This window comes from Salvelinus fontinalis, chromosome 33, assembly GCF_029448725.1.
Source record: "Salvelinus fontinalis isolate EN_2023a chromosome 33, ASM2944872v1, whole genome shotgun sequence".
Taxonomy (NCBI): Eukaryota; Metazoa; Chordata; class Actinopteri; order Salmoniformes; family Salmonidae; genus Salvelinus; species Salvelinus fontinalis.
The window spans coordinates 6391703-6415815 of record NC_074697.1 but is presented as its reverse complement, the minus strand read 5'-3'; the positions used below and the strand labels follow the sequence as shown (position 1 = coordinate 6415815).

The following is a 24113-nucleotide window of genomic DNA, read 5'->3' as shown; positions in this document are numbered from 1 at the left end:
CTGTTTAGTAACCCTCAACTACCCCCCCTTCACTTCTAGTAAGACTGTTTAGTAACCCTCCCTTCACTCCTAGTAAGACTGTTTAGTAACCCTCAACTACCCCCCCTTCACTCCCAGTAAGACTGTTTAGTAACCCTCAACTACCCTACCTTCACTCCTAGTAAGACTGTTTAGTAACCCTCAACTACCCCCCCTTCACTCCTAGTAAGACTGTTTAGTAACCCTCCCTTCACTCCCAGTAAGACTGTCTATTAAGCCAAATCAGTACACTAGTATATCTGATGAAAGGAGCCACATTCAATTTTTTTATATTAACAGGAAACACAAACTTTTTCAATGTCTCTTTTTGATAAACATGGTTGATTTACATGTTTAGGAGAGAGAACATTAAAAACTGCAGACAAAAATGTTTTTTCTCCTCCACGCTTCTCTCTCATTCCGTCCTCCTCCTCCTCAGACATCCTGGATGGAGTGCTGTACAGTAAGACCCTGTGTATGGACGCTAAACACACCTGGGGAAACCACTATGATGTCCACAGTCTCTATGGATACGCTATGGTTCTAGCCACCAAAGAGTGAGTAGGGATCTTACTATGTGTGTACAACTTGTACTGAAGCTCTGCCATAGAATGGACTATTTAGTCTGTGTACTTGAATTCCACCAGCGTATCCTTATCACTGTAAAATGTAGGTCTAGCGTTAGAGGCCTTGCTATGTGCTGAGTGAGGCTGAACTGTCCTGATGTTTCAGAGGTGAGTTGTGACGATTTGTCTAAATAAATAGAGCATCATTAAACATAGAGCCTGTGGCGCTGTCATTGGGTAGGATAGTCAAATGAGGATTGTTGTGTCTCGGAGCTAAATCCCTATGCACACATAACCACCTGTACGCACACACAGAGTTATGTCTCAGCGGTGAATCCTGACACAGCTCTTTTAGTTGCATTGTCTTCTGAGAGGCCTCCTCCATCGCTGACTCATCCTGTTAGCATACCGCTCGCTAGCTCCACTCCTCTTTGGTCCTGACTTTTATTTATTTTTTCTGTCTATTTCTCCCTCGGCTAATTAAAAAGCCTTATTGTCAGGAGACACACTTTGTAAACATCATCAGAACCTGATATTGTCATGAAAATCATTGGACGTTCGATTTAGCTAGCTAATTAGAGCAGTAAAGCAGTGATGATACTCTCTCATTCTCTCTACACACCCCTCCCTCTCCCCCTTACTCTCCCTGTAGTGCTCTAGAGCGTGTGTTTGAGGGGAACAGAAGCCTGCTACTGACCCGCTCGTCCTTCCCTGGAGTGGGGAAGTACTCCGGCCACTGGCTGGGTGACAATGCTGCAAACTGGAACGACATCAAGTGGGCCATACCTGGCATGCTGGAGTTTGGCCTGTTCGGAATCCCTTACGTGAGTACCTCAATGTGATGTCCAACAGCTTGATACCGTCATCCATTGATTTAACAGGTTGGTTTATTTGTCTGTTTGGAGAATTAAACGTGTTTTGATTGGAAGCTGGTTCTTTACTACCACAGCTGAGACAGAGGCAGGTAAGTGAGAAACACTTACTGATGAGATATTAGAATGGTTAGAAGCCGTTTGGCTCTGGCCTCAGACAAGTAACATTGCAAATGTCAGTGAGAATCCAACACACACACGCTCACAGACACACACACACATACCTCCAGTTGTGTCAGGGAGTGTTAGAGTTGCCAATCACAGTCCTGAAGAGACTCTGTCCAAGAGGTTTTCCAATTCTTGTTTGGCACACACACCCATTCAAACTCACTCTGTCTTTCTCACACACACACACACACTCACTCACTCACTCACTCACTCACTCACTCACTCACTCACTCACTCACTCACTCACTCACTCACTCACTCACTCACTCACTCACTCACTCACTCACTCCCTCTCACACACACACACACACACACACACACACACACACACACACACACACACACACACACACACACACACACACACACACACACACACACACACACACACACACACACACACACACTGGCATAGGGAGACTGGGATTTGGATCGATGTCCTCCCATTGAGCATGCTGTTAAAGTGCCCTGCTATCAAACAATAGCAACACTCAAACACACTGCTCTCAAAGGAGGGGCCATTGATTGGGTATTCTCTTTCATGCTTACCATATGCAATTACCAAAACAGACTATAGATGTATTCTGCCAATTTAGCCTTATTGAATTGTTTTAACAAATGGAAAGCAATATGAGACAAGATAAACAACTCCATTCCAGCCCCTGCTGTATAGTTTCAAGTGCTCTATCTGTGTGTTTTCCTGAGTTCGTTTTTTAGTGAGTGTGTCAGTGTATGTAACGTTCTGTCTTGTCCCATGTTGTGTGTGTGTGTGTGTGTGTGTGTGTGTGTGTGTGTGTTTTCAGATTGGTGCTGATATTTGCGGTTTCTTTGACGACGTGTCAGAAGAGTTGTGTCGTCGTTGGATGCAGGTCGGAGCATTCTATCCGTTCAGCCGGAACCACAACGCCCAGCATTACAAGGTACCCCTTCCCTTGTTCTTTATGACGCCATGTACAGTATGGAGTCAAAACGTTTCAAATGTATGGATATATCAAAGTTAAAAACACAGAATGATTTCTGATGAAGGTTCATGTTGTCAACTTTTCGGCTGAAGGGCCATTTTCAAAACAAGTCACAGTTTCAATGCTCAGTCTCCCTTTACATTGTGATTGGAGACTGCTCAAGACTTAGATAGGATAACTATGCAGGGTCAGTCCAGGGCAGCGAAGGGGACATTGCCCTACATAGGGTGCCGTCTTTCGGATGGGACGTTTAAATGGGTGTCCTGACTGTGGTCAACAAAGATCCCATGTCACCTACCATAAGTGTAGGGGCGTTAACCCTGTTGTCCTGGCTAATTTCCCATCTGGCTATTATACCTTCACGATAACCTAATCTCCTCCAGCTTCCAATTGGCTCATTCATCCCATTCCTCATCCCCCCTGTAACTCTTCCCCAGTTCGTTGCTGTAAAAGAGAACATGTGACCAATGTAGTAACATTTGATGTTGTGTTTTTTTTTTTTACATTGGATCAAAGTAGAGACGCAGAGCTAGAAAATGGTATATCATACACTATGCTTGAGGAACAATGGGAAAGTAATTCTGCTTTGAAACGTTTGTGAAAATGGTCCTTGATTGTTTCGGTAAACCTACTGGAGAGCTCTTCTTTGTCTACACCCATTCAGCATCGTTCACACCCTCTTAACCCATCTCCTTAAGGATTCACATGTCAGGCCATGTAGTAAACACACACCATATCAAATCTACGTTTATTTGTCACATGCACAGGATACAGAAGGTGGAAATGGTACAGTGAAATGGTAACTTGCATATATTATAAATATTTTATAATTATTAGATGACGCTTACTCGACGCCAGTGGAGGCTCCACAGAGGAGGAAGGGAAGGACCATCCTCCTCAGAGAATTTCATAAAAAATGTAAATTGTAAAACATTTAAAAAGTAATAACTTTTAGATAAAACTAAACTAAATATAATTATGTCACCAAATAACTGATTAAAACACACTATTTTGCAAAGAATGTCTACAGTAGCCTCAGCAGCACTCTGTAGGGTAGCACCATGGTGTAACTTCTGTCCTCCTCTGGGTACATTAACTTCAATACAAAACCTAGGAGGCTCATGGTTCTCACCCCCTTCCATAGACTTACACAGTAATTATGAGAACTTCCAGAGGACGTCCTCTGTCTGTGTCCGCCCGCTTGTGTAACAACTAACTGGCTGTACACTAACGTTACTGCATGATTGTAGTGGGTGTACTAACATGTTATTACTATTATTATAATTTTTTTAATTCAAAATACAGATCAACAATTTACATTGTTACATCATATAAAACAGAATGTAGGTATTAACGAGAAAATACTTAAACATACAAAAAATATAAAGTAATACAAAAAATATAAAGTAATAAAAAAAAAATATACAATTCTAGTGCAAATTGTAATCACTTTGAAAACATCTTATTATAATGTTTCAGGAAAAAGTTATTCTTGTTGTTATTCACTATTTTAATAAAATAGTTAAATTAAATCAAAAAGATGTGTAATTTAGGTATAGAATTTTTGATTTTTTGTTTGTTGGCCACAAGAGAAAATCCCAATCATTTCAATGGTCTTGTTATCATTGCAATAGTAACATATTATATCCTTCATGTCAAAAACATGGGTGGTGATCATAATGGTAAATAAGTATTTTGCAAGGTTTTCCCAAACTTCTGACACAAATTATTAAAATTCAAAGAACAAGTGAGACAGATTCTCACCTTGAAGAATGTGTCTTATATATTTATTACAACAAGATTTCTCAAGTAAGCCCACGCCTTCCAATCTGAGTTCTGGATAAACTTTGTGATCATTTCCAAAGCTGAAATGATTTTTCATTACTGTAGTTAGACCACTGGGAACGGCATTGATCACAGAAATAAACTCTCTGAAAGGTATTGGAAACTCTTTCAATGTTATAAATTGTTCATATGTGAGAATATTACCTCTGTTGTCGAAAACATCAAGAACAAAGTCAATATTCCTCTCATGCCAGCTGGGGTAGAACAATGACTTATTCCTTACAGTTATGTCTGAATTATTCCACAAATGAGCTTTATGTGGGGGAAAATTGTGCAAGAAACATATTTTCCAGGCCATTAAAGCTTGTTGGTAAAACCTAGCCAATTTAGTGGGTAATCTTTCAGGAATACAATTACATTTCAGTAAAAATTGAAGACCTCCCAACTTATTAAACACATTTTTTGGAATGAAATACGATATTGAAACCTCTTTTCAACCAGTTGATCTTGAAAGTGTTATTTATGCCACAAAGTCCAACACTTCCAGACCTCCTTCAGCTCTTTTATTAGAAAGGACTGACTTTTTTAGTATGTGAGACTTCTTTTTCCAGATGAAGTCAAGAAAGGTCTTATTGATCTCTTTACAAGTAGCTGGATTTACACATAACGATAATGAGGGGTACACAAAACGAGACAATCCCTCTGTCTTTAACAGAAGTACTCTCCCAAGTATTGAAAGATCGCTTTGTAGCCATTTATTAAATATATTTTTTGGTTTTCTTAATTTTAGGAGAGAAATTCATATGTTGTCTGAATAAGTGTTTTTTGACAGATTTATTCCTAAATATTTAACACAGTCCTTTACAGGAATATTTTCTATTTCTTTATCATCAGAGTCAAATAAACATAAGATTTCACATTTAGAAACATTCAGCATTAATCCTGATGCAATAGAAAATGCAGTTATAGCATTAAGGGCGACCTGGTCTTTGTCTCTTAAGAAAAGAGTAGTATCAACAGCCAGTTGGGAAATTTAGATTTCTTTGTTAAAAATGGTTAAGCCATACACATTTGCATTATTCAGAATATCTAGAGATAGAAGTTCCACAACCAAAATTAATAAAAATGGCGAAATTGGACATTGTAAATGTAACGGCTGTCGTAGTCGTTCTCCTCCTCAGACGAGGAGGAGCATGGATCGGACCAAGATGCGGAGTGGTAAGTATTCATGTTTTAATGGAAAAACAACAAACACTACAAATTACAAAACCCAACAAACGTGACTAACCCGAAACAGTCCTGTGTGGCCCAAACGCTGACACAGGAACAAACACCCACAAAACACAAGTGAAACCCTGGCTGCCTTAGTATGACTCTCAATCAGGGACAACGATTCACAGCTGTCTCTGATTGAGAATCATACTAGGCCGAACACAAAATCCCAACATAGAAAATCAAACCTAGACCAACCCACCCAACTCACGCCCTGACCAACTAAAACAAATACATAACAAAGGAAAACAGGTCAGGAACGTGACAGTAAAACATGCGAATGACTTTGAAAACATTTTCACCGAATCCAATCAGTGACCTAAAGAGAAATTCATGTTCAATTGTGTCAAAGGCATTACAGAAGTCCAAAAATAAGACAACCGCATCTGAGTCAATTGCATCTGAATAATCTAAAAAGTCCAAGACTAAACGAATGTTAGAGCTTATGTGACGGCCCTTCATAAATCCTGTTTGAGTCTCATTGAGTCTCATTTATAATGATATCTATTCCTTTCTTTAATCTTTTGGCATAAACCAGAGCAATCAATTTGTAATAAATATTTAATAAAGTAATTGGTCTCCAATTGTCAATGAGAGAAGGGTCTTTATCGGGATTCGGAATTAATGAAATAAGGCCCTGTTTCATAGCGGAGACCATTGCCCCACTTTTGATGCAATCTTGAAACATGTTAAAAATCGGATCTTCTAGTAACTCCCAAAACTGTCTATAGAATTCAACTGATAGGCCATCAGGGCCAGGTGATTTCCCTTTTTTCATTGAATTCAGAGCCTCTCTAATTTCTCCAATTGACACAGGTGTATCGCAAACTGAGTGGATATCATCCTCAATTACAGGAACACAATTCCAAATGTAGTTTTCACAACCATCTTCCTGAAATTGAGAGCTGTAAAGGTTTTCATAAAATGAATTGACAAAGGATGTTATTGTAATGGGATCTTTACATAAAACATTGTTAATTTTGAGTGCAGTTATAGATTTTATTTTGTAGTTTCTCTTTTCAAGTGCAAAAAAGTAACTAGTGTTTCTTTCCCCCTCTTCAATCAATTTTGCTCTTGACCTTACAAAGGCACCCTTTGCCAGATCTGTGTAAAGCTGTTCTAATTCTAGTTTTAAAGACTTGTATACAGACTCCTCTTTTTCAGAATGATTATCTTTCTTTAGAAAACTGTCAAGTTTTCTCATCAACTCTTTTTCTCTAAGTTTATTTAAGTACATCAGCTCTTTGGCACATTTAATGGCTACAAATCTGACTTTATATCTGAAAAATTCCCATTTACTTCCATGACCCAAGTCTTTTCTTGCAAAAATATATTTGGCTAATGATTTGATGTTTCCAATGAGAGTAGGATCTTTAAAAAGTGTGTCGTTTAATTTCCAATATCCTCGAATACCGTTTGATCTTTTAGTAGCTTGTAAATTCAGGGAAATCAAGTGATGATCAGAAAAGAGAGCCAACTGATGATCTACATCTATAACAACTTGTAACAAAAAGAGGGAAATTAGGAATACATCTATTCTAGATTTACATTACAGTTTTATTGGTTCAGGTAGCATACATACACACCCTTAGCATCCGGATTGAAATAACGCCAGGCATCCTCAACACAGAGATCTTTGCATATGGTAGTTATAATATTGCTATTTTGAGGCCTTTGACTCGTTCTAGGAGGAAAACGATCAACAGATGCATCAGGTGTTTCATTAAAATCCCCTGAAATAATTAGAAAAACCTCTGAGTATTTGTTGCTTAATTTGGGCAAGACGTGCCGCCAGCGACCCACCTTGACAACATACGGTGAAATTGCAGAGCGCCAAATTCAAAATACACAAATAGTCATAATAAACATTCATGAAAATACAAGTGTTATTCATCGGTTAAAATATTAACTTTTTGTTAATCCAGCCACTTTGTCAGATTTCAAAAAGGCTTTACGGCGAAAGCATACCATGTGATTATCTGAGGACAGCGCCCCGCTTACAAAAGCATACAAACATTTTCCAACCAAGCAGAGGAGTCACGAAAGTCAGAAATAGCAATAAAATGAATCACTTACTTTTGAAGATCTTCCTCTGTTAGCAATCCAAAGGGTCCCAGCTACACAATAAATGGTTGTTTTGATCGCTAAAGTCCCTCTTTATATCCCAAACCTCAGTTTTGTTGGTGCGTTTTGTTCAGTAATCACCTGGCTCAAAGGCGGTCAAAACATGCAGACGAATACATCCTAATTGTACCCGTAAAGTTTGTCGAAACATGTCAAACAATGTTTATAACTAATTCTCAGGGTGTAAATTATCTAAATAATCGATAATATTTCAACCGGACAATAGCGTATTCAATAGAAAGGAAAAAAAACGAAGACAGTCACGCGCGCAAACCAGTACTGCATGATTCCATAGACCACTTAGCAAAAGGTCTTATACTTTGTTTTTTTTTCAGAAACAAGCCTGAAACCATGTCTGAAGACTGTTGACATCTAGTGTTTGCCATAGGAACTGCAATCTGGGCCCTAACCCCTTATATAGTCAATAGGCTTTCAATGGAAAACCACCCACATCAAAGAAATCCCATTTCCTAGATGGATTTTCCTCGGGTTTTCACCTGCCATATCACGTCTGTTTTACTCACAGACATTACTTTAACAGTTTAAGACACTTCAGAGTGTTTTCTATCCAAATCTACCAATTATATGCATATCCTAGCTTCTGCGCCTGAGTAACAGGTAGTTTACTTTGGACACGTTTGTCATCCAAACTTCAAAATACTGCCCCCCAGCCCAAAGAAGTTAAATCCTGTACTTTCCTAGTAAATTGGGTCAAAATGGTCATATTTGGAGCATGTGAGTTATGTACATACACATTACAAATGATGAAAATAGCATTTTCAAGTTTAACAGTTACTATGACCCATCTCCCATCTTGTGAAGATGTGGATTCTAGAATGCCACCTTTAAACTTGTGAATAAGTGTCAAAATCCCAGCAGAATGGTGTGATCCATGACTAAAATAGGCCATGTCTCCCCATTGTGATTTACAAAATTTCTAATCACTTTCACCCGAATGAGTTTCTTGAAGAAGGACAAAATCTGCGTTACTGCATTTACAATATAAAAATAAGGCTTTCCTTTTTGTAAGATCTCTCAAAACCCGAGCATTCAGACTAACGATACTGAGTGAGTTGAAAATAAACTCCTGCATTAAAAACAGAAAGAACACAAATTAGAATACAGAAGTAGTAATATGAACAACAAAACAAACAGTGAACCTTGAGAGGATTACTCGACGGAAAAGTACGCTCAGCTGAGGTAGCGGTGGTTAACAGAATAATAAATCTATTTACAATTTTTTTTATTTGGCAAGTGTTCATCAGTTGTAGTTCGAACGGTACATTTACTCGTGGCAGTATGTTAACTGTACTCTTGGCAGTACTCACAGTTCCAGTTTGGTTCATGTCAACAGAGTTACCCAGTAATCATTCTTCCTTCGATAAACGCGTGTGGGCCCTTGAACCCAGCCTTCTTTCCCTCTTGTCGTGCGCTCTGTATAAGCGGCCACAGTTTCTCCCTGGCAGTCTGATCCTGCGGTATCAGAGCTTCTTTGATGCGGAGCTTCTTCTCATCCAGAAACTTGTTCCTCTTGGCCATTTTACAGACGATGACCCTGTAATGGCGCATAGTTAAGCGCAAAATGATATTGCGAGGAGGTCCATCAGATCTTCGTTTCCCAAGTCTCACGTCCCACGTCTCTTAGCTTGTCTTTGATGCACAGAGCCACCTTTCCCAGGATATTAATGACTGCTTCCCTAATATCCTCTCCATCTTTTACACCTTGGATTTTCAGATTCCACCTGCGAGAGTACCTTTGAAGTTCAGCTACATTCTCACACAGCTCATTATTTTGGTATTGCAGTTTCTTCAAATCATTCTCTAGGAACGTTATCTTTTCCTTGTTCTCGCTCACAATTTTGTGTAGCTGACTGACAGTTTCTGACAAATTATCAATCTTCTTTGATGTTTCTTCAGTAAACCCACTCTATGATGGACACTTTGGAGAGCGTGGCATCTTGTTTAGTAGACATGGACTGGATTGCAGAGAAAAGTTCAGATATGGAAATGTCCTCTTACTTTTTTCACCGGTGGATTTTTAATTGAGATCAGAGGTAAAGAGGATGCAAGGATTTCATCCTGGTCAGTTTTGTTCTTTCTCTTGTTTGAGTTCGCGGCTTCTTGTGTATCCATGCTGCTCTGGTCCTCGTTGTGGCTAGCTAGCATGTCTGCCGTCTTCTGTGAGACTTGGATATTCCGTCTACTATTGTCTTTCTGTCATGTTCTTTCCATTCAACTTGACAAAAACGAACTCTAAACGTATCCTATGTCCCTAAAACAAGTTATAGTTAGTTTCTTTCAACACTGATAGCCAATATTAGACTGTTAACTTCTCTGGGGTATGTGGGACGCTAACGTCCCACTTGGCCAAAAGCCAGAAATAATGCAGCGCGCCAAATTCAAATATATTACTATAAAAATCAATCTTTCATGAAAACACACATGAAAGACACCAAATACAGCTACACATGTTGTGAATCCAGCCAACATGTCTGATTTCAAAAAGGATTTACGGCAAAAGCACACCAAACAATTATGTTAGCTCAGTACATAGCCACAGAAAAACACAGCCATTTTCCCAGCCAAAGATAGGAGTCACAAAAAGCAGAAATAGAGATAAAATGAATCACTAACCTTTGATGATCTTCATCAGATGACACTCATAGGACATCATGTTACACAATACATGTATGTTTTGTTCGATAAAGTGCATATTTATATCTTAAAATCTTAGTTTACATTGGCGCCATGTTCAGAAATGCCTCCAAAATATCCGGAGAAATTGCAGAGAGCCACATCTAATAACAGAAATACTCATCATACACTTTGATGAAAAATACATGTTTTACATAGAATTAAAGATACACTTGTTCTTAATGCAACCGCTGTGTCAGATTTAAAAAAACTTTACGGAAAAAGCAAACCATGCAATAATCTGAGACGGCGCTCAGATATAACAACATTTCTCCGCCATGTTGGAGTCAACAGAAATACGAAATTACATCATAAATAGTCCCTTACCTTTGATGATCTTCATCAGAATGCACTCCCAGGAATCCTAGTTCCACAATAAATCGATGTTTTGTTCGATAATGTCCATTACTTATGTCTAAGTAGCTACTTTTGCTAGCACGTTTAGTGCACATGTCCAAACTCTCGCGCAGATGCAGGCGAACTTGGACGTAAACTTCAAAAAGTTATATTACAGGTCGAATAAACTGGTCAAACTAAGTAGAGAATCAATCTTCAGGATGTTGTTATCATAACTATCCAATAACGTTCCACCCGGAGGATTCCTTTGTGTCTCTAGAAGTAATGGAAAGCAAGACGATATCGTTTGGAATGCGCGTGACCAGGAACTGGCATTCTGCCAGACCAATGACTGAAAGACTGAAACACCTCCCATCTGGCTCAACATCACAGTAGAGGCTTCATTCCACGTTCTACAGACTGTTGACATCTAGTGGAAGGCGTAGGAAGGGGAAACAGATCCATATCTTACAGGGAATTGAATAGGCGATGAGTTGAACATCGACCAGCCTCAGAATTCTCACTTCCTGTTTGGATTTTTTCTCAGGTTTTTGCCTGCCATATGAGTTCTGTTATACTCACAGACATCATTCAAACAGTTTTAGAAACTTCAGAGTTTTTTATATCCAATAGTAATAATAATATACATATATTAGCATCTGGAACAGAGTAGGAGGCAGTTCACTATGGGCACGCTATTCATCCAAAAGTGAAAATGCTGCCCCCTATCACAAAGAAGTTAACCACCTAACCCTCAATGTTGCTTTGAAGAGCGAGTAAATACACCCTCTCACAGCGACGGCATCTTGGCTTCCGGGTTTACTAACGCGTTAGTTATATTAGCTATGCTGACTATGATGTTACTTTACTTAATATGGTGACAATGATGTAGGCTGTGTTTAGAAAGGTTACTTTCGCCTGGTCAAATACAGCTGATGTGTTGTGCATTGACATCAAGCGAAGGGAAGAGAAGAAACACAACATGGCTGTTATGCTAGGTAACTGTTTATGATCAGGGGTGAATTCATAACGCCGATTCTGTTGAAAAAAATATGTTTCTTAAACGGAAGCAAACGGAACAAAATGGGGATAAACATACCTGAATTTGTCCAATAGAAACTCTTGTTTGCAATTGTTGGACTAATGATTACATCAAGTCAAATGTTATTTGTCACATGCGCGGAATACAACAGGTGTGGTAGACCTTAAAATGAAATGCTTACTTACAAGCCCTTAACCAACAATGCTTTAAGAATTGAATAAAACAATTAAAATAAGTGTTAACCTCTCTGGGGTAGGTGGGACGCAATTGTCCCACCTGGCCAATAGCCAGGGAAAATACAGAGCGCCATATTCAAATAAAATTCTATAAAAATCAAACTTTCATTAAATCACACATGTAAGATACCCAATAAAAGCTACACTCGTTGTGAATCCAGCCAACATGTCAGATTTCAAAAAGGCTTTTCGGCGAAAGCATAAGATGCTATTATCTGATGATAGCACAACAGTAAACAAAGAGAGTAGCATATTTCAACACTGCAGGCACGACACAAAACGCAGAAATAAAAATATAATTCATGCCTTTGACGAACTTCTTTTGTTGGCACTCCAATATGTCCCATAAACATCACAAATGGTCCTTTTGTTCGATTAATTCCGTCGATATATATCCAAAATGTCAATTTATTTGGAGCGTTTCATCCAGAAAAACACAGCTTCCAACTTGCGCAACGTCACTACAAAATACACTGCTCAAAAAAATAAAGGGAACACTTAAACAACACAATGTAACTCCAAGTCAATCAGACTTCTGTGAAATCAAACTGTCCACTTAGGAAGCAACACTGATTGACAATAAATTTCACATGCTGTTGTGCAAATGGAATAGAAAAAAGGTGGAAATTATAGGCAATTAGCAAGACACCCCCAAAAAAGGAGTGATTCTGCAGGTGGTGACCACAGACCACTTCTCAGTTCCTATGCTTCCTGGCTGATGTTTTGGTCTCTTTTGAATGCTGGCGGTGCTCTCACTCTAGTGGTAGCATGAGACGGAGTCTACAACCCACACAAGTGGCTCAGGTAGTGCAGTTCATCCAGGATGGCACATCAATGCGAGCTGTGGCAAAAAGGTTTGCTGTGTCTGTCAGCGTAGTGTCCAGAGCATGGAGGCGCTACCAGGAGACAGGCCAGTACATCAGGAGACGTGGAGGAGGCCGTAGGAGGGCAACAACCCAGCAGCAGGACCGCCTCCTCCGCCTTTGTGCAAGGAGGTGCACTGCCAGCGCCCTGCAAAATGACCTCCAGCAGGCCACAAATGTGCAAGCGAGGCTATATACAGGGGGTACCCTGTGCTTGGGCACCGGTTAGTCAAGGTAATTGAGGTAATATGTACATGTAGGTTGAGTTAAAGTCACTTTGCATAAATAATAAACAAAGAGTAGCAGCTGTGTATGCAAATAGTCTGGGTAGCCATTTGATTAGCTGTTCAGGAGTCTTATGGCTTCGGGGTAGAAGCTATTAAGAAGTATTTTGGACCTAGACTTGGTGCTCCGGTACCGCTTGCCGTGCGGTTGCAGAGAGAACAGTCTATGACTACACTTCTTCCAACTGATCTGTCGATAGCACCTTTTCGTTGGCTAACGCTATATCTTTCAAAAACGACAGTGTGGTAGAAAGAACTGTCAGCACATACTGAAGAGCTCACGTTATAGACAGAAGCATGCTCCATGGCAGACCAATCCAAACTCATCCCCCAGCATGTTCAGCACATCCATTATCTCAGCCAATCATGGCTAGCGGGAAGGTTCTTAACTTATTCCGTGGCTCAAAATGTTACAATTTTATTTCAATATATGGATGGAATACATGTTTTTTATCAAGGCACATGAAAGTTTACATGTTCCAGAAGGCATTTCTGCCCAAAAAATACATGTTTATGTTAAAATGCCGCTCCTGTAAAGTAGTGTGACAGACGTCTAGTTTCCTGAAACGAGTCACATATGTTTTCAGTCATCTTACCTGGTAAAATATGGGTCAATAAATAAATGAATAATCTTGAAATAAGGCTTGCTGAAATGTTGATAATAATAATATTGGTTTTATAAAACATGAAGAGAGAGAGAGAGAGAGAGAGAGAGAGAGAGAGAGAGAGACCTTCTCCTGGCAGACAGGATATTTTGATGAATCTAAAGAGAGATTGACACTAAATGAGACGGATAATGTTTGACCTTTGCTTTGCCCTAATCACTTCTCTCATAAGAAGGTCACACAAGCCAAAGTCCTCCACACGCACACACACACACACTCAAGATATTAAGGATTAGCCCTTCAGCAACTAATCATCCACTCCACAATTATAATTTTTGTATGTTTCCTCTGTCTCTGTCTCTGTTGTCTCTCTGGCCTGACAAGCAGATGTGTTCTCTCCCTCTTCAACTGGAATTAAACCCTTTCTCTCTTTCTGCTCTTTCTATTCACTTGCCTTTTGAGTGTGTTGTTGTTGATTACGAAGTGTCATCATGGTGGTTATAAATCCCTTACTCCCTCTCTCCTTCCCTCCTCCCCCTCTTCCTCATTCCTTCCTTCTCTCCCTCTCTCATTCTCTCCCTCACTCTCTCCTTCCCTCCCTCATTCCTTTCTTCTCTGCTTCCTTCCTTCCCTCTCGCTTTCTCTCTCTCTCTCTCTCCCTCCCTCTTTCCATCCCCTCGCCCAATCCCTCCCTTCTCTCCCTTCTTCCTTCCCTCCCTCCCTCCCTGTTCTCCATCCCTCCCTCCTTCTCTCCTTCCATCCCTCCCTTCTCCCCCTCCTTCCCTCCCTCCCTCTCTCCTTCCATCCCTCCTTTCTCTCCCTCCCTCCATCTCTCCTTCCATCCCTCCCTCCCTTCTCTCCCTCCCTCCTTTCCCTTCCTCCCTCCCTTCTCTCCACCCCTGCCCTTCCTCCTTCCCTCCTTTCTCTCCCTCCATCCTTCCCTCCCTCCAGCCCCAGGACCCGGCAGTGTTCGGTGCAGACTCTCTGCTGTTGAACACCTCTAAACATTACCTGAATATCCGGTACACCCTTCTCCCCTACCTCTACACCCTCTTCTACAAGGCTCACACTACCGGGGACACCGTGGTCCGGCCCGTCATGCACGAGTAAGTGGCATCCCTTCCTGTTGATCATCCATCAGTCCATAAGGAACAACACTGATCCAGCTGATCAGAGTTTAGAGGCAACTTTATTTTTCGTAAACAATGCATGGATGTTACAAAAACAAGCACTGATCAGTCCACATGAATCCCCCCCCCCCCCCCCCCCCCCCCTTTCCCTCTGTCCGTCTTCCAGGTTCTACTCTGACAATAACACCTGGACAGTGGACCGCCAGTTCCTCTGGGGGAAACACCTGCTCATCACACCTGTACTGGACCCTGTGAGTACATGTACTGCTTCAGGCTCAGTGAACTAGACTAGCTCTGTTTCATACTACGACACACAGATCATTTTTCACATTTCATTTGAAATTATCAAAAAAAACAATTGGCGGGATAAACCCCTTGAGAGGAGATATCTGTCTCTTAACACACACACACACACACACACACACACACACACACACACACACACACACACACACACACACACACACACACACACACACACAGACACACAGACACACACACACACACACACACACACACAGACACACAGACACACACACACACACACACACACACACAGACACACAGACACAGACACACACACACACACACACACACTAGTTGACCTCCGTTGGGACAAGCACATACATGGGATTTACTTTCCGTCCTCCCTCTCTTTTCTCTTTTCTCTTTCATTTCCTCCTTTTTCCCCCCGCCGCACTAATGAGAGCGTTGACCTCATTACAAGCAGATTAGAAGCGCAGATACATTGTGTGCGTGTGTTTGTGTGTGTTTGTGTGTGTGTGTGTGTGTGTGTGTACGCAATAGTTTTTGTGTACGCGCCGAAGAGTTTGTATGTACGCATTGTGCGTGTGTGTGTGTGTGTGTGTGTGTGTGTGTGTGTGTGTGTGTGTGTGTGTGTGTGTGTGTGTGTGTGTGTGTGTGTGTGTGTGTGTGTGTGTGTGTGTGTGTGTGTGATTGTGATTGTGTGTGTGTGTGTGTGTGTGTGTGTGTGTGCGTGCGTGTGTTTTGCGAGTGCAGATAGATTTTGGTCATGTTAAAAGTGGCCAGCTGATTAATAAGCAATTTAGCATGGCCTCTGGCGAATTAGAGACAAGCAGAGTGGGGCTTCAGTCTGAATATAATAACTGTAATCAGAGTGAAAAGGTTGTCATGCCAGCAGAGAGGAAGAAGAAGCCCAAGCTTGACTTCTCCTTCGGGATACAGAGAGGATGTCATCCAAAAAGTAAAACGTTGTGTAATAATTCAGACTTATGTAATAAGTTGTTAATTGACATCAATACATAACTTGTGTGAAAGAGCGTGTTTTTTGTTGGTCCTTCACAGGGCTTTTCCTCACTCTCTCTCTCTCTCTCTCTTTCTCTCTCCCTTTTCCTCTCTCTCTCTCTCTATTTTCCTCTCTCTCTCTCTCTCTCTCTCTCTCCCTTTTCCTCTCTCTCTCTCTCTATTTTCCTCTCTCTCTCTCTCTCTCTCTCTCTCTCTCTCTCCCTCTCTCCCTTTTCCTCTCTCTCTCTCTATTTTCCTCTCTCTCTCTCTCTCTCTCTCTCTCTCTCTCTCTCTCTCTCTCTCTCTCTCTCTCTCTCTCTCTCTCTCCCTCTCTCCCTCTCTCCCTTTTCCTCTCTCTCTCTCTATTTTCCTCTCTCTCCCCCTCTCTCTCTTTTCCTCTCTCTCTCTCTCTCTCCCTTTCTCTCTCTCTCTCTCTCGCTCTTGCTCTCTCTCTCTCACACTCTCTGACTCTCTCTGACTTACCTCCTCTCTCCTCTCTTTCTCTTCCTCTCTAACTTACAGTACCTCCTCTCTCCTCTCTTTCTCTTCCTCTCTAACTTACAGTACCTCCTCTCCTCTCCTTCTCTCTACGTCTCTCATCTCGTTCCCCCTCTCTCTTCCTCTCTAACTTACAGTACCTCCTCTCTCCTCTCCTTCTCTCTAGGTCTCTCCTCTCTTTCCCCCTCTCTCTCTTCCTCTCTAACTTACAGTACCTCCTCTCCTTCTCTGTCTCTCTCTCTAACTTACATACTCTCTCTTTCTCCCTCACAGTACCTCCTCTGTCCTCTCTTTCCCTCACAGTACCTCCTCTCTGTCTAATGATGTCTAGGGGCTAAGTGTAAGATCAGAGTGGATCTCTTAACATTGATCTCTCCAGCGCCTTGATAGACTGGGGAGGTCTAGCCCTGTCCGCCCAAGTCCATCCCCATACCTCTCCTTGTCTCTCCTTCCATCACTCTTCTCTTTTCATCCCTTCTTCAAAAGCAGCCGCTCTCGTCTCTACCGCACGCTCTTAATCAAGTACACTCTCAAACCTCTGAACTCATTTCCCTCTGGATATATATATATATATTCTCTATCCTGCCTCTTCTCTCTATCTTTCTCCATTATATATCCACCCTACCCTCTCTGTTTTTTTATTTAACCTTTATTTAACAAGGTAAGTCAGTTAAGAAGAAATTCTTACTTACAATGACGGCCTACCGGGGAGCAGTGGGTTAACTTCTTATGGCTGCAACCCACAACCCAGCCAATCCTTTGAGATCGTTCAGTCGGCCACCCTGCAGAGGTGACTGATGGCAGCGGGTTTACTAAGGCTGGGTCCTGCGACTGCTGGGATAGGAGGGGTGGAAACCATCTCTTAAAATGGCTGCATCCCGCTAATGGGATTGATATGACAACAGCCAGTAAAAGTGCAGGGCGCCAAATTCAAACAACACAAATCTCATAATTAAAATTCCTCAAACATACATGTGTCTTATATCATTTTAAAGGTAATCGTGTTGTTAATCCCACCAAAGTGTCCGATTTCAAATATGCTTTTCAGCGAAAGCACTACAAACGATTATGTTAGGTCACACCAAACCACAATAAGCACAGCCATTTTTCCAGCGAAAGATAGCAGTCAGAAAAAGCAGAAATAGAGATCAAATGAATCACTAACCTTTGATTATCTTCATCAGATGACATTCATAGGACTTCATGTTACACAATACATGCATGTTTTGTTTGATAAAGTTCATATTTATATAAAAAAAATCTGAGATTACATTGGCGCTTTACATTCACTAGTTCCTAAAACATCAAGTGATTTTGCATAGCCACATCGTTTCAACAGAAATACTCATCATAAATGTTGATGATAATATAAGTTATACACGTGGAATTATAGAAATACCTCTCCTTAATGCAACCGCTGTGTCAGATTTCAAAAATACTTCACGGAAAAAGCAAATCATGCAATAATCTGAGACGGAGCTTAGAACAATAGCCAAATTAGCCGCCATGTTGGGGTCAACAGAAACCAGAAAATACATGATAAATGTTTCCTTACCTTTGATGAACTTCATCAGAATGCAGTCCTAGGAATCCCAGGTCCACAATAAATGCTTGATTTGTTCGATAATGTCCGTTATTTATGTCCAATTAGCTACTTTGGTTAGCGCGTTTGGTAAACAATTCCAAAGTCACAAAGCGCGTCCACTATAACGTGACGAAATGTCCAAAAGTTCCATAACAGTCAGTAGAAACATGTCAAGCGATGTACTGAATCAATCTTTAGAATGTTGTTAACATACATCTTGAATAACGTTCCAACCGGAGAATTAGATTGACTTCAGTTGAGCGATGGAACAGAGCTGCCTATCACGTGAACGCGCGTGGTCAAAGCGTGGTCAGCTCGTGGCAGTGGTGACTAATTCCTGTCTCCTTCGGCCCCCCTTCACATTATCAAATCAAAATATTTTTTTTTTTATATAGCCCGTATATTCGTACATCAGCTAATATCTCGAAGTGCTGTACAGAAACCCAGCCTAAAACCCCAAACAGCAAGCAATGCAGGTGTAGAAGCACGGCGGCTAGGAAAAACTCCCTAGAAAGGACAAAACCTAGGAAGAAACCTAGAGAGGAACCAGGCTATGAGGGGTGGCCAGTCCTCTTCTGGCTGTGCCGGGTGGAGATTATAACAGAACATGGCCAAGATGTTCAAAATGTTCATAAATGACCAGCATGGTCAAATAATAATCAGGAGTAAATGTCAGTTGGCTTTTCATAGCCGATCATTAAGAGTATCTCTACCGCTCCTGTGGTCTCTAGAGAGTTGAAAACAGCAGGTCTGGCACACGTAGCACATGGGTTCAGGGTTCCATAGCCGCAGGCAGAACATTTGAAACTGGAACAGCAGCAAGGCCAGGTGGACTGGGGACAGCAAGGAGTCATTACGCCCGGTAGTCCTGACGCATGGTCCTAGGGCTCATGCGAGAGAGAGAGGTCCTCCGAGAGAGAGAAAGAAAGAGAGAAGTAGAGAATTAGAGAGAGCATACTTAAATTCACACAGGAAACCGGATAAGACAGGAGAAGTACTCCAGATATAACCAACTGACCCTAGCCCACCGACACATAAACTGCTGCAGCATAAATACTGGAGGCTGAGACAGAAGGGGTCAGGAGACACTGTGGCCCCATCCGATGATACCCCCGCACAGGGCCAAACAGGAAGGATATAACCCCACCCACTTTGCCAAAGCACAGCCCCCACACCACTAGAGGGATATCTTCAACCACCAACTTACCATCCTGAGAAAAGGCCGAGTATAGCCCACATTAGAGTCATCAGACAAAGTTCTATTGACTGTTGACATCTAGTGGAAGCCGTAGGAAGTGAAAACTCATCAATATCTCGCTGTAATTTCAATGAGAGCTTGGTTGAAAATCTAGCACCCTCAGAAAAAATCCAAACAGGAAGTGGAACTTCTCAGGTTTTTGCCTGCCATATGAGTTCTGTTATACTCACAGAAATAATTCAAACAGTTTTAGAAACTTCAGAGTGTTTTCTATCCAATACTAATAATAATATGCAAATATTCGCAACTATGACTGAGGAGCAGGACGTTTCCTCTGTGCACCTTGCATTCAAGCTCCTCTGTGCACCTTTCAACCAAGCTCCTCCAAGCACCTCTGTGCACCTTTCATCCAAGCTCCTCCAAGCACCTCTGTGCACCTTTCATTCACTGCCCCTGCAGCCATAAGAAGTTAACTGCCTTGTTCAGGGGCAGAACAACAGATTTCTACCTTGTCAGCTCAGGGATTCGAGCTAGCAACCTTTCGGTTACTGGACCGATGCTCTAACCACTAGGCTACCTGCCACTACCCTCTACCTTCTCCCTTTTGTTTTCTCATAATATTTAGTGGTATCACTCTAACCTGAGACCAACGTATGAGTCTTGAGCCCAGGTTCAGATCTTCCCTCTGTTCACCTTGCCTCGTCACTCCAAATGAGGATCGAGCCCTATGTCCCTTTCAATTACTGTCAGGATTAATGGTAGCGCTAGCAGTCCCTCTGCATTAGTCAAGCTGCTGACTGATGCTAGCTATGCATGAGTCAGCCAGCAGTTAACTATGTGCAGATAGCAGCTATCATTCACCTGGATCATGTCTGAGGGTTTTCACTTGTGGGAAAATATGGGGATTTCCTTGAACTGTAGATGATATGAGAAAAATGACATTTCTGTATTACACAATTCAGCAATATAAAGACCAAGGAAGCCTCTTCTTCTTCTTCTGCTTCTTCTTCTTCTGCTTCTTCTTCTTCTGCTTCTTCTTCTTTTGCTTCTTCTTCTTCTTGTGCTTCTTCTTCTTGTGCTTCTTCTTCTTGTTCTTCTTCTGCTTCTTCTTCTTCTTCTTCTTCTTCTTCTTCTGCTTCTTCTTCTGCTTCTTCTTCTTCTGCTTCTTCTTCTGCTTCTTCTTCTTCTGCTGCTTCTTCTACTTCTTCTTCTGCTTCTTCTTCTGCTTCTTCTGCATCTTCTTCTGCTGCTTCTTCTTCTTCTGCTGCTGCTTCTTCTTCTACTTCTTCTTCTGCTTCTTCTTCTTCTTCTTCTTCTTCTTCTTCTGCTTCTTCTTCTTCTGCTTCTTCTTCTGCTTCTTCTGCTTCTTCTTCTGCTTCTTCTGCTTCTTTTACACTTGCCTCTAACACAATACACATGGAAATATTGGACTATAAATTGTGCCTTCCTGTATTATACTGATGCTAAAATGTTTATTCTATTCTACTGAGCCATTTACTTTATGTTCCTGTTTTAATTATTTTACTGTTTATTTTTGTTGTTTCAATGTCGAGAAGGAACCTGCTAGTAAGCATTTTGTTGGATGGTGTATGCCATTCATATCCCGTACTGTACATACAACTAATACAACTTCAAACTTCTTCTTCTTGACCACTTTTGTCCATCCCCTCTTTCTTCTTCTCTTCATTTAATTGCCTCTCTCCGATCCCTAATGACAGGGTTCTATAGAACATTAAAGGGGACAAGGCAGGCCAATGGAACAAATGGTGTCAGCGGTGGCTTTAAAGTTACAGAGAGGAGAACTTGTGGTGTTCACAGACGGCATGCTTTACTATCGCTCTGCTTGAAAAGGACACATCTTCCTCATTCTCTCTATTTTTTTCCATTCCCTCTGTTCTTTTTCTCTGTTTCATCTCTCTGTTCTCTCTGTGTTCCCGTCTGTCAGCAGGACAGTGAACACAGTTAAGACAGCTCTATCAAAGGACAGCCGCTTGGTTATCGATTACTCATGTCTGTCGCCCTACTGTCATCAAAGGCCATTGTCCATCTCTTGATGCTGCCTTTGGATTGTGAGCCCAGATCCAGTTGTGATGCATAACTTCAACAAAATCCAGATCCTCTACTGTTACATCATTTCCAAGACTGTTACCTTTTTTGATCAGCCATGTTGTGTGAAGAGAAATAGGGAGAAATCTGCTCAACCAATTACCTCATTTGGTGTTTGTTTTGCCCTTGCCCTTGCTGATGTGTGATTGGTTGATTTCTGCAGGGGGTGGAGCAGATCCAAGCCTACGTCCCAGATGCTGTGTGGTTTGACTATGAAACGGTGAGCTTTCTGTTTACATCATCTTGCTTCCTTCCTAGAAAGACATGAATAAGGAAAATACTATTTACAAGACCGTTACATAAAGTACACTGGAGAAGAGAACCACTGCTGTACTATATCATTCAGATCCAGAGGGATAGAGATAAGGAGGAAATATGTAGGAAGAAGGACAGAGGAGACACAGAGACACTAGAAAGAGAAACTCCCTGTCTCATAGATTAAAGAGGTGTTGAGATCCTGCAGGACCTTATTTGGGCATCACACAGCTGTGTAAAGAGCTTCTGATCAGATGAGAGTTTAGATTGGTTGCCTCGTTGCTGCGCCTTGTCCTGATGGGTCCAATGAGGTTAGGGGGTGGGAGGAGGATGGGGTGCGGTGCGGTGCAGTCAATTAGGAGTAAAAAAAAGTATCTGACAGGAGAGGAAAGAAGGAGAGATGAAAGACTAAGAAAAAAAACTGAGGGGAACAGGAGGAGAGACGTTGGAGGAGATGAGAGTAGAAGAAGACAAAATGAGAGAATAGGATAAGAGGAAAGAGAATAGGAAGATGAGTTGAGGAAGGGGAGGAGAGGAGAGGAGGAGGAAGACAAGTTGAGGAGGGGGAGGAGTGGAAGAGGAAGACAAGTTGAGGTGAGGGAGGAGTGGAAGAGGAAGACAAGTTGCGAAGGGGGAGAAGTGGAGGAGTAGAAGACAAGTTGAGGTGAGGGAGGAGTGTAGGAGGGGGAGGAGTGGAAGAGGAAGACGAGTTGCGGAGGGGGAGGAGTGGAGGAGTGGAAGACAAGTTGAGGTGGGGGAGGAGTGTAGGAGAGGGAGGAGTGGAAGAGGAAGACGAGTTGCGGAGGGGGAGGAGTGGAAGACAAGTTGAGGTGAGGGAGGAGTGTAGGAGGGGGAGGAGTGGAAGAGGAAGACGAGTTGCGGAGGGGGAGGAGTGGAGGAGGGGGCGGTGTAGAAGAGGGGGTGGAGTGGAGAGGGAGGAGGAGTGGAAGAGGAAGACAAGTTGAGGAGGGGGAGGAGTGGAGGGGGAGGAGTGGAGCCCTACATAGCACTGACAATGAGGCGATGCAATCTGAAATTACTTCTAGACGCTCTAGTGACTCCCTTCTCTTTCTCCTCCATATCCCAGATGGAGAATAGAGAATGAGAGAGAGAGAAAGAGAAGAAGTGCTCTAAATTGTCCTGAGCTGGTCTGAACATTCCGTCCTTAGGGTGTTAGAAATTATTTGAGGTTTGGAATTTTTCTTTGAGCTGCTGTAGTGTGTAAGTGAGCTATTTTAGTATGAGAAGGCGAAATACCCTCATGGACAGAGATAGGCAAGGGGGCTTTAGGACAATCATTTCTCAGTCTCTCACTCCATCTCTCTCTTCAATACAGGTACATCTACTGTTTGTGTAAGAACATGTTATTCTGCCATTCCTTCTGCCCAGCATACTTTATGTTGTGCTTTTCAACTAGTTGATTATTTTCCCATTAACCAATCAGGAAGAGAAAATTAAACTCCGTAAGACGCATGTTCAGATGTACCTGCCTGCAGACAAGCTTGGTTTACACATCAGGGGCGGAGCTATTCTACCTATTCAGAGACCTGCGGTCACAACTGTTTACAGGTACACACACCCACGAATGATTGCACAGTCATGCACAGTATCCTTAAACAATAAGGTTTGAGGAGTGTCTGGATACAGCCCTTAGCAGTGGTATACTGGCCATATACCACAAACCCCTGAGGTCCTGATTGCTTATTAAGTCTAATGTGTCTGCTATTATAAACTGTTTTGTCATACCCGTGGTATACGGTCTGATATACCACGGCTTTCAGCCAATCAGCATTCAGGGCTTGAACCGCTAAGTTTATACATATTCATAAACAACTTCAAAGCGGTTCATTTCCCCTTTTTATTTTAGTTCCCTGCAAAATGTGTGTGTGTGTGTGTGTGTGTTCCCCTCAGTCGGCGTAACCCCATGGGTCTGATCGTTGCGCTCGATGACAAAAACACAGCAGCAGGAGAGCTATTCTGGGATGACGGAGACTCTCGAGGTATTTCAACAAGTCAGACGGAGTTAGTGTGTATGTGTGTGTCTACTTGTGTGTGTTTGTGTGTGTGTTTGAGTGCAGAGATGTTTGTGTGTAGGGGCACAACTTTAGTTTAGAAGTGGGGGGGGGGGGGCATATACGGTACCAGCTAAAAGTTTGAACACACCTACTCATTCAAAGGTTTTTCTTATTTTTTTTTTTACTATTTTCTACATTGTAGAATAATAGAGAAGACATCAAAACTATAAAAT

At 41.8% G+C, this 24113-nt stretch overlaps 1 protein-coding gene across 1 annotated transcript in view; it reads left to right on the top strand.

Moving 5' to 3' along the window:
- si (sucrase-isomaltase (alpha-glucosidase)) overlaps window positions 1-24113 on the top strand; it is a 116988-nt gene that overhangs the window by 34134 nt on the left and 58741 nt on the right. The window contains exons 15-22 of the mRNA XM_055895063.1: window positions 458-575; window positions 1237-1408; window positions 2428-2544; window positions 14779-14933; window positions 15124-15208; window positions 21774-21830; window positions 23310-23434; window positions 23777-23865. Coding sequence (XP_055751038.1) covers window positions 458-575; window positions 1237-1408; window positions 2428-2544; window positions 14779-14933; window positions 15124-15208; window positions 21774-21830; window positions 23310-23434; window positions 23777-23865 — 918 coding nt within the window. The remainder of the gene's footprint in view (window positions 1-457; window positions 576-1236; window positions 1409-2427; window positions 2545-14778; window positions 14934-15123; window positions 15209-21773; window positions 21831-23309; window positions 23435-23776; window positions 23866-24113) is intronic.